The sequence below is a fragment of the Gekko japonicus genome, unplaced genomic scaffold (assembly GCF_001447785.1).
Source record: "Gekko japonicus isolate JY-2015 unplaced genomic scaffold, Gekko_japonicus_V1.1 scaffold1068, whole genome shotgun sequence".
NCBI lineage: Eukaryota > Metazoa > Chordata > Lepidosauria > Squamata > Gekkonidae > Gekko > Gekko japonicus.
Window position 1 is genome coordinate 178,879 of NW_015168079.1, and position 14,716 is coordinate 193,594.

Below are 14,716 nucleotides of genomic sequence, written 5' to 3' on the forward strand. Positions count from 1 at the left end.
GCTTTTTCTACCAAAAAAGCCCCGGGTAAAACAGTGGAGCGAATGCTAGATGCAGATTGGGCCACAGTAAAATCCAGTCAGAAAACGCATTGAAAGTGGACTGAAAGTGGATTGAAAGTGGATTATTTAGTGTGTGTGATCACAGCCTAAGAATCCCTCTGTGGCGCTGCTCACATCACAAGGATTGACTTAGCACTGTGAGGATTTGACTTGGACCCATGATAGCCAGTGCTGTGGCACTTGCTTATTTATTTACTTCATTCCTACCCTGCTTTCCTCCCCAACGGGGACCCAGAGTGGCTTACATGGTTCTCCTCGTCTCCATTTTATCCTCACAACCACCTTGTGAAGTAGGTTAGGCTGAGCGTGTGTGACTGGCCCAAGGTCACCCAGCAAGCTTCCATGGCAGAGTGCGGATTTGAACCTGGGTCTCCAAAATCCTAGTCAGAAACTCTAACCACTATGTCACGCTGGTTCTTGGGGCAGCAAAATAACACAGCCTGCCCAGTATGATAGTTGCAGCAGTCTGAAACTATTTTAAGATGGCAACTAGTTATTAGCATGGGTAGATGACTATTTTTGGCCCTTAGTTGGCTCATAAAACCATCGTTCCCAGGTTAAACCAGTTTAAGAATTTCAATATGTCATCCGAGTGGTGAGACTTTTCGGGACTCATGTCAGCTGACTGCTGTCGGTCGCTGGCTGTGTAAGCTGTTGACTCTCTGTATATTTTATGGTGATTTGACAGACAGCTTGCCAAAGTCGATGGAATATGAGATTAGCCTTGGGACATTTATGAATGTTCTGCTTTAACGCAAGGAACTAACCGCTGGTTCCTGGTTGTTGCCAGGACCCAGACTTCTTTTGTCAAATTAGCATTTCTGTCTCACTAAAATTCCATCTTTCCTGCACTTGAACTACAGTATTGTGCCACTGGGACAATGAAATCCTCTTCTCCTGCCACTTAGCATATCCATTGTGCTATGAAAAAACGACTGCATGGGTGTCATGGCACCTATTGGACAGTGACTGTAATGTCAAGAATCACAAGGAGCACACCTCTTCCCTTTCCACGCTTGTGGCACATTGCAAGTGTTTTTTTTAAAAAAAAATTATTTGATTTTGTTAAAAACAACAACAACAACTATATAGAAGCTGACTGTTGTCTGACTGTTACCCTTCAACCGCTCATGTAGTCTGTTAAGTATCAGCTCTGGGAATTAAGAAAAACACTCTCTTTTCTGGTAGCAGTGCTCCTGTCATTTTGTGAACAGTTAGCTTCCTGTACTTTTTGGTAGGAGCTGCGGTGGCTCAGTGGTTAAGACGCTGAACTGCAGGCTAGAAGGTCGGTAGTTCGGCGGTTCGAGACCCGAGTGCCACATGACGGAGTGAGCTTCCGTCTCTGGTCCCAGCTCCTGCCAACCTAGCAGTTTGAAAGCAAGAAATGACAAGTAGACAAATAAGTCCCACTTTTGGTGGGAAGGTAACAGCGTTCCGTGCACTTTGGCATCAAGTCATGGCGGCCACAAGACCACGGAAATGTCTTTGAAGAGCACTGGCCTTCAGCTTGGAAATGGAGATGAGCACTGCAACCCTAGAGTCGGATTCGACTGGCTTTCGAGCAAGGGGAACCTTTAAACCTTTACTTAGCCACAGAACATTTGTTCTAAATAGGGTTGTCAGGTCCCCACTGGCCACTGGCAGGGGATAGGGTGGCCAGATTCAGGTTGGGAAACTCCTGTAGATTGGGAGATGGAGCCCGGGAAGGACAGAGATCTCAGTGGGGTACAATGCCTTAGAGTCCACCCTCCAGAGCATACATTTTCTCAAGGGGGACTGATGAGTATTCTGGAGATCAGTTGTAATTCCAAGAGAACTCCAGGCCCCACCTGGAAGCTGGCAACCCTAAATTGGGTGCCCTGACATATTGTTTATCTGAAATATTAGTTGCTGTTCCTTCCAGGGTTCCAGCATAATTTAAGGTGGGGCAAAGAGTGATTTACGAGGTTAGGTATAAAATTTAGGCATGCTGAAGGTCTTTTTGTTTAACTGATGCATGGAAGGCATTGTACTAGTTATACTTCTCCACCTGGAGAAATGAGCTGGATTTCAGCCTTGCTGCTGTAGATTGAGGGTGGAGATCGCAGAGCTGTGGGCAAAACAGGCGGGTGACAGCAGCAACTGTCTCGGTCCCTGTTGCATCGGAAAGTTTACAGGTGTACGTTTTATCTTTGAGGTGCATCCCTCTCCTGCATAGAAGTCCACAGGAGTGGCCCCAGTCTTCCAGATGCTGGGTTCAGAAGTGATAATCTTTGCAGTACTTACAGTGCAATCCTAAACAGAATCCTACCTTTCTTAAGTCCATTGAGAGCAAGCATGCCAAGGAAGCTCGCTGGGTGACCTTGGGCCAGTCAAACACTCTCAGCCTAGCCTACCTCACAGGGTTGTTGTGAGGATAAAAACAGAGGAGAGAACTATGGAAGCTCTTTTGGGTCCCCACTGGCGAAAAAGGCAACATATAAATGAATTAAATAAATAAACAAAATATGTAGTCCAACTCCACATTTACTGACATAATAGGAATGTGGAGGTGGGAGATATGTGGAGGGGAGGATTAGCAGGTGGGATCTAACTCGTTCTTGTTCTTCCCTGTGAAATCTCACAGAGAGCCAGTTTGGTGTAGTGGTTAAGAGCGATGGACTCTAATCTGGAGAACCCACTTCTCCATATCGAGCCAGCTGGGTGACCTTGGGTTAGTCACTGTTCCCCCAGAGCTGTTCTCTCAAGAGCAGTTCTCTCAGAGTTCTCTCAGCCCCACCTACCTCACAGGGTGTCTGTTGTGGGAAGAGGAAGGGAAGGAGACGGTAAGCCGCTCTGAGACTCCAAGTGAAGGGTGGGGTACAAATCCAATCCCTTCTCCTTCTTCATCTGGCATGACTTTCAGTTTCAGAGCCCAGCTGGGGAAAAAGAATAATTAAAAACTGCCTGGGAGAGGCAGTGGCCTGGGAAGATTAGTGTGTGGGGAAGGGGTAAGCTCTCTCCAGGTGTTGCCAATTCTCTTTGGCAAGTGTCTGTACCCCCACCTCATTGTTAACATTAAGAGCATTTGGAACTCCACCAGTTTTCCCTTGTAACGTCTAGTTCTCCCCTCTTTTCAGTAATATCATCTACTATATACCAAAACCGCTACTAATTATCCCCACCCACTTCTTCTTTGCTTTCCCCCCTAAGATTTATGGCTATGAGCTGAAAATTGGCAAAGTGGTGGTTGGAGACCGGGGGGATTATCGCTGCGAGGTGAAAGCCAAGGACAAGTTTGACAGCTGCCCCTTCAACATCGATGTGGAAGGTATGCTCAGGAACCCTCCCTCTGAACCCTTAAATGTCTTGGCCTCACACTCCATATTTTAGAGTCCGCATCTTCTCTTTGATCTTAATATCAGGGTTCTGAGTGCTCTTCAGAGGTGGAACATGAATGGTGACAACACATTGAGAGGTAGTCTTTGTGGCTTCCTCCCAGCTCTGGAACTTCCTTTCCCCCCTTTCCTTTATTATGGACAGCTGCATTTAGGGTTGATTGCCTGGTGCAGCGAGGAAGAGAAGGCGGATTCAACCACTGTGTACTTTGCCTATGTCTTGCCAAATATTCAAGGCACCCTAGAGGTTGATTCTGGCAGTTCCTGTTCACTAGGCTGATAACTAGCAGTGGTGAAAATAAATTTCCCACTGGTACTGTGTCAAAGCACTCACTTCGGGCACTTTGTTTGTGGTACTCTGTACCAGCTTGAACCTGCTTACCTTTACCACTGATTGCCAGTGTCCACTAGCAGTATTCTCAAGATTCCATGTTTATCCACCCATCTCTGGCCTTCCATTTCAGGCTACCCAGCAATTGGGTTTACCACCATAGGAGGGAGAGTCTGGAGAACACTGAGCTGGTGGAACTTTCCTCTCCCCTTTGTTATCACAGCATTGTAGACTCCTAATCCAGTGGGGGTAGAGTTGTAGAGAACCAAGTCCCCTTCCCTTTCTAGTGTGCATGCCACACTACGAATACCACTAAGGTGGGTAACAAGTAGAGGTGGAGCAAAAGGGATCAGAGGAGCAAGAGGTGTGGCTGTCTCCATTTTGTTTACATGGCTGGGTTCTGCTTCACCTGTTACATTACTCTGCACCATTCATTCTGGAAAGTATTCCCACTGCTTGTTGCGTCACTTGTGGTCTACAGACCATGGGATACTTCTTTTCCTCTGTGCACATTGAATGGCTGCCTGGTTGTCTGTGGAGAGACAACAGGTGTAGACTTGATAATGCATAATGGAAAGTAATTGCAACAAATAGTTTCAATGACTTACATGTTCATTAGAGATAGTTGCTATAGTTTAGGTACTCTTCCATTTCACATGCCTTAGCTTGCCCTACCCTCTTTTCCATTGACAGTCCTCCTGTTTCCTTTCGGGGTCAGGATTCACTTCTCGGGAGGGATAAGACAATGATCAGGCATTAATCGCAGAGAGTTGTGCTGGAACTTTGGGTTAGATCCAACCACCTCTTCCGCTGGTGAAAATGGAAGGGGGCAACCTCCCTTGATAACCCAAAAAGGCTGTGCTGGGGATCATGGGACTTGCGTGAACAAAAGCCTTGTGAGATGGGAGCTGTAATGAGAGGGGAATCAGGTGACACTGAATGAAAAAGCTGGCTGGATCCAACCCGTTATCTCCTGTTACTCATTCTCCCAAGTCACACACTCTTATTTGGCGAGGAAGAACAAATCCAGAGTGTTTGGCAACTGTGGAAATAGGTGGGACTGAGTGCCTGGTGTGCTCCCTATTTATTATTTTATTTATTTATTAGATTTATTAGAGATTAGATTTATACCCCGCCCTACCCGAAGAAAATGGGCTCAGGGCTGTTGCTTACAACATTGCATGGTGGAGGCTTAACTGTTATTTAGGAGTTTGGTGGTATCTAGATCCCAATTTCTTGAGATCGTATAGTTACCCCGTATCTCTTTTGTGGAGGAAAGTGTTCTACTTGTTGAGGAATGCAGGGCTAAGCTAGTACAGCAGTGGTCCCCAACACGGCATCTGTGGATGTCATGGTGCCCGCCAATGTGTTTCCTGGTACCACTGCCAACTTTCCCAAAGCAAAGAGCCAATCTTGGCTTTTTTGGACTTCATTGGAGCAGGAGATACTTGAGAGGATCCTGGGAGACATCATTTTTGTGTCTTCAGACCACACCCATTCAGAAACAGCTGCTGTCGTCAGAGAAGGATGCTTGACTTGGACTTCTTGACCTTTTGCTGAACCTCCTAATGTTTTCTAATTGGACCCAGTGCCCAGGGGTCATTTCGTAGAAAAAGAGGTGCAGGAGCTCATTAGCATAACTCATTAGCATAACTCATTTGCATATACCACACCCCCTGACATCACCGGAAGTGTGTCAGAAGGCAACACCCACCACTCAGGCTCCACTGAACTTTTGGATTGCTAGCTATTGGGGTGGGGGGGACGTAGCAGATCGGTCCTCGCAGAGGAGGGAGAGCTTGTACCTGAAGTGGGGGGGGGCTCTGCAACTTACCTGGCTGCTTCTTGCTCCTTGTGGCCCCGCCCCCTGGACTCCTTACTGCCGGAGCTCTGCTCCTGTGTGCTCCTGCAGGAAATGACCCCTGCCAGTGCCTATGTGTGTATGTAGGAGGAGGAAATGCAGGCCTCCTTCAGGTTTTGGGAAGAAGGGTGTATAACGTAGCCAAAAATATAGACAGTAGCCACCTTTTCATCTCAGTGGACCCAGTACCTCTGGTTCCTCACTCCCCTGCTCCATTCTACCTAGCACCACCAGCACTGCTTAACTAAACCCAGGATTCTCATCTCTTTAATTTCCCACTCTAACCCCCTCAATCTCACTCTCCTCCCAGTATGCTCAAAAGCCTTGGACCACTCCAGCATATTTCATGAGGCAGCTGTAGGAATGAAATAAGTTTGAATGGACGAGCTCCATTCTGCCTCCAAGTTTCATAAGGGATCGTGTGTGTTCTGTGCCGCCAAGTCACTTCCGACTTATGGAGACCCTATGAATCAATGACCTCCAAAACGCCTTATCGTTCACAGCTCTGCTCAGCCCTGCAAACTGAGGGACGTGGCTCCCTTGACTGGCTCCCTTGACTGAGTCAATCTGTCCCATGTCGGGGCTTCCTCTTACCCTGCTGCCTGCTGCTTTTCCTAGCATTATTGTCTTTTCCAGCGAATCATGTACTTTGTCACCAAGATACAATAGTGTCAATTTAGTCAGTTTAGCTCCTAGGGAGCAGGGGTCATTTCGTAGAAAAAGAGGTGCAGGAGCTCATTAGCATAACTTATTTGCATATGCCACACACCCTGACATAACCGGAAGTGTGTCAGAAGGCAGCACCCACCACTCAGGCTCCACTGGACTGTTTTGGATTGCTAGCTATTGGGGGGGACGGACGTGCAGATCTGTCATCCCAGAGGAGGGAGAGCTTGTACCTGAACAAAACTTGGTCTTGAAGGTGCCACTGGACTGTTTTGGATTGCTAGCTTTTTTTGGGGGGGGGATGCACAGATCTGCCCTCACAGAGGAGGGAGAGTTTGTACCCGAAGGCAGGATGGGGGGGGGGCTCTGCAACTTACCTGGCTGCTTCTTGCTCCTTGTGGCCCGACTGAGGGCTGCTGGGAGCAGGGGGCAGGGCTTGTTGCATGTGCCCGCCCCCTGGGCTCCTTACTGCCAGAGCTCCGCTCCTGTGCGCTCCTGCAGGAAATGACCCCTGCTAGGGAGAGTTCAAGCTTGATTTGATCTAGAACCCACTTGTTTGTCTTTTGGGCAGTCCACTGCATCCATAAAACTCTCCTCCAACACCACGTTCCAGATTAATCAACTTTCTTCCTATCAGCTTTCTTCACTGTCCAACTTTCATATCCTTACATAGTAATGGGGAATACCGTAGTATGAATTATCTTGATCTTGGTCTTCAGCAACCCTTACACTTAAGGATCATTCTTTACACTTGAGGAATTACGTTTCCTCAGTGAAAGAGAAGACATGGTTCATACTTTTGTCTTCTTCTTTTCCAGCACCAAGGACAGATGACTCTGGGAGTGTGCTGCAGGCTTTCAAGAGGACGTAAGTGAATGTAGTTAAAGCAGTATTTCCCAGCCAGTGGGTTGGGACCCAAAAGTGAGCTGCAAAGCCTCTGAAAGTGGGTCACAGGCCAGTTCTCCCTGATAGCCTCTCCTGCCCTTTGCATCTTTCTCATTCTTTCCTCCTCGTCACTTCTCACATTCTCATCTCCCCCTCCCTTTTTGTGACAATAATGAAGGGGGGAAAGCCACCCAGAAACCCTGAAAGGGGGGGAGGGGGTTGTAGAGTAGGTATGTGCGTGCATGGGCTCTGTCTTGGTGCTGTTCCTAGAGCAACTCAACCTTTTGCCCAGCCCCCTGGAGCTCCTCATCGCCCTCTACCTGCTGGGGAGATGTACTGCACTGAGTCCCTTACTGCCAACTTCTTCACCACCATCTGCCATCTTCGCACATCTCCTCCACTCACAGGCGCCCCAAACACGCCTCCTCAAACTTTGGCTCTGGCCCAGCTGACGGAGGAAGAGGCGATGAACTGCCAGTTGCTTGGGGTTCTTAGTGGGGGCACCTGCACCCTTTGTTGGTTTCTCAAAAGTATCTGGTTGGGATCTATAGAAAACAGAATGTGTTAATAAAATGTCATAGTTTGCCTTTTTGGGGGGGGGGGATGTCATCAAGTCACAGCTGACTTACAGCAATCCTGTAGGGTTTTCAAGATAGAGACATTCGGAGGTGGTTTGCCATTGCCTGCCACTGCTTCACAGCCCTGGTATTCCTTGGAGATCTCACATTCAAATAGTACCCAGGGCTGACCCTGCTTAGCTTCTGAGATCTGGTGAGATTGGGCTACCCTGGGATATCCAGGTCGTGGCTATAGTTTGTCTAAGATCCCCCCAAAAAAACACCTTGGGTGGGTTTACCATGCAAAGTAAATTTGGACTTGTGGGTCACCATACCAAAAAGGTTGGGAACCACTGGGTTAGAGGGTGGATCTTTGATTTGAGTTAGGATAGGCTTGAGACACAGGTGCACCCTACAACTATGGACAGCGCTCCTCGTTCTCTGGGTGGTTAAGCCATCTCAGCAGGTAACTACGGAGTGAAGTTTGTTTTGATTTCTTCATGCAGAGGGAACGGTAACAAAGATGAAGTTGCAGGCGAGCTGGACTTCAGTGGGCTGCTAAAGAAGAGGTAAGTGGCACTGTCTACATTGACCAGCGATGGCAGAGACAGAGTCTTCTCTTATCAGCTGACCTCTGAGATTCTTTAACTGGAAATGTCAAGGATTGAGGCTGAAATCTTAGAATCACAGAGTTGGAACGGACCTCCAGGATCATCTAGTCCAACCCCCTGCACAATGCAGGAAATTCCCAAATACCTCCCCCCATTCGACCCCCAGTGACCCCTGCTGCATGCCCAGAAGATGACAAAAAACCTCCAGGATCTTCAATCAAACTGGCCTGGAGAACAATTGCTTCCTGACCCCACAGTGGCAATCAGCATTTCCCTGGCCATGTAAGAAAGGACCACGAGAACTAAGCACTGATGCAGCCCTTCCTGCCCTTCCTTCTCGTGATCTGCCTGAGTTCACAGAATCAGCATTGCTGTCAGATGGCCATCTAGCCTCTGTTTGAAAACTTCCAAAGAAGGAGAGCCCACCACCTCCTGAGGAAGCCTGTTCCACTGAGGAACCTGTCAGGAAGTTCTCCCTGATGATTAGCCAAAACTCTTCTGATTTAATTTCAACCTGTTGGTTCTGGTCCGACCTTTTGGGGCAACAGAAAACAACTCTGTACCATCCTCTATATGACAGCCCTTCAAGTACTTGAAGATGGTTCTCATAGCACCTCTCAGTCGTCCCCACTCCAGGCTAAACATACCCAGCTCCTTCAACCTTTCCTCAAGGACTTGGTCTCCAGACCCCTCACCATCTTCGTTGCCCTCCTCCGGACACATTCCAGCTTGTCAATATCCTTCTTAAATTGTGGTGCCCAAAGCTGAACACGATACTCTAGGTGAGGTCTAACAAGAGCAGAGTGAAGCGATGCCATCCCTTTGCATGATCTGGATGCCATATGTCTGTTGATACAGCCCAAAATCATATTTGCCTTCTCCTGCTGCCCAGTTTAAACCTTCTCCATGCAATCTTCTAAATGCAAAGGAGCTGCTCTGCCACTGAGCCATCATCCCTAAGAAACATTTATGGGGCCAATATGGTGTAGTGGTTAGCATGTCAGACGAGGATGTGGAGGAACCATGTTCAGATCCCCACTCTGCCATGGAAACTCGCAGGGCAACCTTGGGCCAGTTACATGTTCTCAGCCTAAACTACCTTACAGGGTTGTGACGAAGATAAAATGAAGGAAGGGGGGAATGTTGTAAGACACTTCGGGTTTCCCCCTTGGGCGAAAAGTAGAGTATCTAAATAATAATAATAATTTATCTCCTCTGCTGAGTACATACCTTTTGGAGGAAGTGAGGTTTTATGATATCCTGAAAATTCCAGAGAAGTAGCTGTGTTTGTCCTTTGCAGTAAGGGGACTCTAGTTTATGAAAGCTTATGCCTTTCAGGTGCCACTAGACTCCTGTTTATAATATCATAGGCACTGTACATTCTAGATTCAAAGCAAAACCTTGTAAAAGAAACTGGACTGTACATAGCTAGTGGGTCGAGACCAACCCTGGTGTGGATCCCTGTCTTGAAACTGAATTGCCTCTGCAAGATCTATTAAGCTTGAATAGTTCAAGCATTGGTCAGTAGCTATTTCACAGTGAAGGGTAGGAGTTCAGATACAGAGGGGCAGGAACCAACGTTCCCTCTAAGCTGTGGAGTCTTGTGAGCAAAAATTATACTTTGTGAGCTGCTGGCATTAAAGTTGTGAGCGAGTGATTTGGCTGCTGCATCAATTAGCTTGCTCTGGAGCCCTCCTTCCTGAGCTGAGACAGAAATATGTGAGCTGGAGGCTAAAATTCTGTGAGCTAGCTCACACTAACTCAGCTTAGAGGGAACACTGGCAGGACCTACTTCTTCCTCACTAGACCCCTTAAGCTCTTTTTGCAGAATACAGGAATTGTAGCAGAGGCTAAGCTACATTTCCACTTGTAGTTTGTCATGGGGACCTCAACCACCTGTAGGACAACAATAAGTGTTTCTGGACAAGGAGGCAGAAGGGGAGTCCTGATTTGCTGGCAATAGATTTTTTTTGGCACTGTGTTTACCCTAGAGAAAGGAAGGCCAATTAGGAAGCCAGGTGGGAAGCCAATCAGGGGCTGAGAACAGCAATGGTGAACATTGGGAAGGTTCTTCTACCTACCCTCGCCTTGTCTCAGTCCTTCAAATCTCTATATGGAAGAAAGGGTAATACCACAATGGGAATGATTTTGTGATCAGTAATAGGAACTACACCCATGTTGACTAAATTCAACTTCTTCCTGATTTTCACGTGGTTCCTTACAGAATACCACTGTGGTACCTACATGGTTATACCCAACTTCCTTATGATCTAGTGGTGGGTTTTGATTTGCTAGATGAGATGGGGAGATGGGCTTGACTTGGCTTTGCTCAAGAGAGTTTTCTATGAATTGTACATGAGAATGGGGTTGGTGAAAGCATGAAGTTTGTTACCCAAAACTGTGAGCATGGACCATAGGGAGCAGAGGAATGCTGGTTGTTTGACAAGCTGAAGCTTAATTTCCCCCCCTGTTGTTCCCCCTAGAGAAGGGCAGGAGGAAGAGAAGAAGAAAAAGAAAGATGACGATGACGATATGGGGATCCCCCCAGAGATCTGGGAAATGCTGAAAGGCGTGACCAAGAAAAGCGAGTATGAACGCATTGCCTTCCAATACGGCGTCACTGACCTGCGTGGCATGCTCAAAAGACTGAAGAAAGCCAAGGTGGAAATCAAGAAGAGTGCAGGTCAGCCAGGATGCCTGAGTTCTCCGCAGGAAGGCCAGGAATCTCATTCTCCTGAGGTTCTGGATTTGGAATGGGGTCCATGGTGTGGGAGGATGTAGTGTGTGTGTGTGTGGGGGGGGGGTTAAATTGGGGAAATGGTTTGGGTTAATTATTATTATCATTATTATAATCAGCAGTTGTTTCGTAAAAAAAGAGGTGCAGGAGTTCATTAGCATAACTCATTAGCATAACTTATTTGCATATGCCACACCCCCTGACAACACTGGAAGTGTGTCAGAAGGCAACACCCACCGCTCAGGCTCCACTGGACTGTTTTGGATTGCTAGCTATTGGGGGGGGGGACGTGCAGATCTGTCCTCGCAGAGGAGGGAGAGCTTGTACCTGAATAAAACTTGGTCTTAAAGGTGCCACTGGACTGTTTTGGGCCAGGGGGCTCTGCAACTTACCTGGCTGCTTCTTGCTCTGACTGAGGGCTGCTCGGAGCAGGGGGTGAGGCTTGTTGTATGTGCCCACCCCCTGGGCTCTTTACTGCCGGAGCTCCGCTCCTGTGCGCTCCTGCAGGAAATGACCCCTGATTATAATAATTACTGAACAAATTTTGAATCCAGTAGCGCCTTTAAGACCAACAAAGTTTTAATCTGGGTATAAACATTTGCGATCAGCTCCCTGAAGGTACGGTGATCCCGGATGGGCTGCCTTGTTCTGCCGCCTGGTTTAAACCAGGTGGCAGGAGAAGGCAGCACAGAGCTATAGCTGCAGAGAGTGATGGGCTTCCCACAGGGACGACAATCCTGGCTGGGCTGCTGGAAGGGCAAAGTTGCGCCTGCAGGGAAACTCTCTTGCATATGGCGGATTTAAGTGAATGTTTTATCGCTAGTCTCGTACCGATTATAAAAAAAATTAAAACTATGAGGAAAATAATAAAAAAAGAGTTCAAAATGGTGCTTGTGTGGCAATGAAAGAGGGAAATTTTTCACAGTGGCTGTTTATGACTCTGGTTGCAAAAACAGTAAAGACAATTTTAAAAAATGCTACAGGAGATGTTTGAATGTTAGTGTTTTGTGCCATCTTGCTTTGACTGTGGGCACTCCATGAAACTGCAGAGCGGTCGGGTTAGAACGGATAAAAGGAAGTACTTCTTCACCCAAAGAGTGATTAACACATGGAATTCACTGCCACAGGAAGTGGTGGCGGCTACAAGCATGGACGGCTTCAAAAGGGAATTAGATAAGCATATGGAGCTGAGGTCCATCAGTGGATATTAGCCACAAGGTATAGATAGGGGCTATGGGGCAAGTGATGCTCTGTCTTCTTGGTGCTTGGGGGGGTCAACAGTGGGAGGGCTTCTAATGTCCTGGCCCCACTGCTGGACCTCCTGATGGCACTGGTATTTCTGGCCACTGTGTGACAGAGTGTTGGTCTGGATGGGCCTTTGGCCTGATCCAACATTGGCGTCTCTTATGTTCTTATGTTAAATTGTTTAATAGTTTTTAATATTATTGGTTTTATTGTCAATGTACATGTTGTGAGCCACCCTGAGCCCACTTGTGGGGTAAGGTGAGATATAAATTTAACTAATAAATAAAACAAACAAACAAACAATGAATAGAAATGGGAGGGACAACAACAGAAAACCAGAATAGCCATAAAATCAAATAGAGCAACAGATAAAAATGATAATAGAATATCTAGAACAGCAATCCATCATGAATAAAATGGCAGAACAGATTACTGTTATGAATACGGCTGCAGCAACATCTACTGGTGATTTATTTTTTTACTCTCTGACAACAGAGAATCCACTAGAGCAGGGTTGGCCAAACTTGCTTAATGTAAGAGCCACACAGAATAAACGCCAGATGTTTGAGAGCCACAAGACATGAACAAATATTACATGTTTTAACTGGGAAATATGCAGATCTGCATTTTATTAACTTTAAATGAGACTGCCAAAAATAATAACAAAAGCGGTAACAGCAGATATTGAAAATGATATTTATTTGTCCAATGATATTTGTTTGGTAATGATATTTAGCTTCCCCAGCCACCCTGCCGGGAGCTGCACAATATATGTGAAAGAGACGCATGCAGCTCCCGAGCCACAGTTTGGCCACCCCTGCATTAGAGCTTGGCAATAAGAAAAGGCAATAAGAAAAGGGAGATTCGCAGCTGCTCTAGTCAGTTTCAAGGATAGTTTGTTCAATTTCAGGATTAAAAAAAACCCCTTTGCCTTGTGTTCCCTTTCATTCAAGGAACTGAACCATGAGGATTTAAATAGAAGGTGCTTCCTTGACGCCACTGCACAGCTGCGACAGGGCAATTAATAATAATAATAATAATAATAATAATAATAATAATAATAATAATAATAATAATAAACAACTTTATTGTCATTGTACATAGTACAACGAAATTAAAGATGCAATCATTTCGGTGATCTACAACCATACTCATATACACTCACACAACCATTCACAGCCGTCCCATAACTCCCTTAAGGTTCACATTGCAACTTAAACCACCAATGTCACCCAAATTCCAATTTCAGACAGCATTTAAAGCAATAATAGCTCTCGAATAAAAACTATTTTTTAATCTGTTTGTCCTTGTTTTAATTGTCCTATATCTTCTACCCGAAGGCAGCAGTTCAAACAGGGAGTGTTCAGGGTGTGACAAATCCTGCAAATTAAATTGCGTAAATTAAAAAAAAACACCAAAACTTTGGACGCCACTCCCCACACATCATAAGTGACATTCCCACCCCAATTAAGAAAAACTGCTGGTTTTTTGGTTGTAGCTGCAGAATAAATACACCAGAGGAAAAAAAGAATGGTGCGTACAGCAAGCACAGAATCTGAAGTCAAATTTAAAGGCTTGACTTCTCAGATTCTCTGCAGTAAGCTGTGCGTGCTTAATAGGCCAGAGTTTGGAGAGAACTGTGACTGGCCCTAGGTCACCCAGAAAATTTCAGGTGGAGGAGTGGGGAATCAAACCCAGTTCTCCAGATTAGAGTCTGCTGTTCTTAACCACTACACCATGCTGGCAGTTGAAGGCTGTTTTATTCAGGACAGCATTCAATTAGTTTTGTTTCCTGTCTATTGGCAGTTTTAAATTGTGATTTTAATTCATGGCCTTGTATGTCGTTTTACGTTTTACATTTGATTTACATTTGTAAGCTGTCTTGGCTCCTGTAAAGTAGAAAGGTGGCGAATACATGTTTTAAATAAAGAAATGAAGTGAATGAGACTGAATGAATGAGCTGGGTGGACCCAACTCCTAAATCTCTAACTCAGACATCTAGGAGCCCTCTTAGTGGCTTAGGAGAGGGAGGGAAATGGAGCCGGAGCCACCAAACTTGTCACTAAACTGTTTATTTTATTTATTTCATAGAATCATAGAGTTGGAAGGGACCTCCAGGGTCATCTAATCCAACCCCCCGCACAATGCAGGAAACTCACAAATACCTCCCCCTCCACACCCCCAGTGACCCCTGTTCCATGCCCAGAAGATGACAAAAAACCTCGAGATAGGGACTCCGGGGCAAGTGATGCTCTGTATTCTTAGGGCTGGGGAGGGGGCAACAGTGGGAGGGCTTCTAGTGTCCTAGCCCCAGTGCTGGACCTCCTGATGGCACCTGGTATTTCTGGCCACTGTGTGGCAGAGTGTTGGACTGGATGGGCCTTTGGCCTGATCCAACATTGGCTTC

General features: G+C 46.4%; 1 protein-coding gene across 4 annotated transcripts in view; it reads left to right on the top strand.

Annotated features, from left to right (window-relative positions):
* MYBPC2 (myosin binding protein C, fast type) overlaps positions 1-14,716 on the top strand; it is a 106,491-nt gene that overhangs the window by 48,283 nt on the left and 43,492 nt on the right. For all 4 annotated transcript variants that reach the window (XM_015414680.1, XM_015414679.1, XM_015414678.1 and 1 more), the window contains 4 exons: positions 3,232-3,349; positions 7,093-7,141; positions 8,223-8,285; positions 10,811-11,010. In XM_015414680.1, the coding sequence (XP_015270166.1) occupies positions 3,232-3,349; positions 7,093-7,141; positions 8,223-8,285; positions 10,811-11,010 (430 nt within the window). The remainder of the gene's footprint in view (positions 1-3,231; positions 3,350-7,092; positions 7,142-8,222; positions 8,286-10,810; positions 11,011-14,716) is intronic.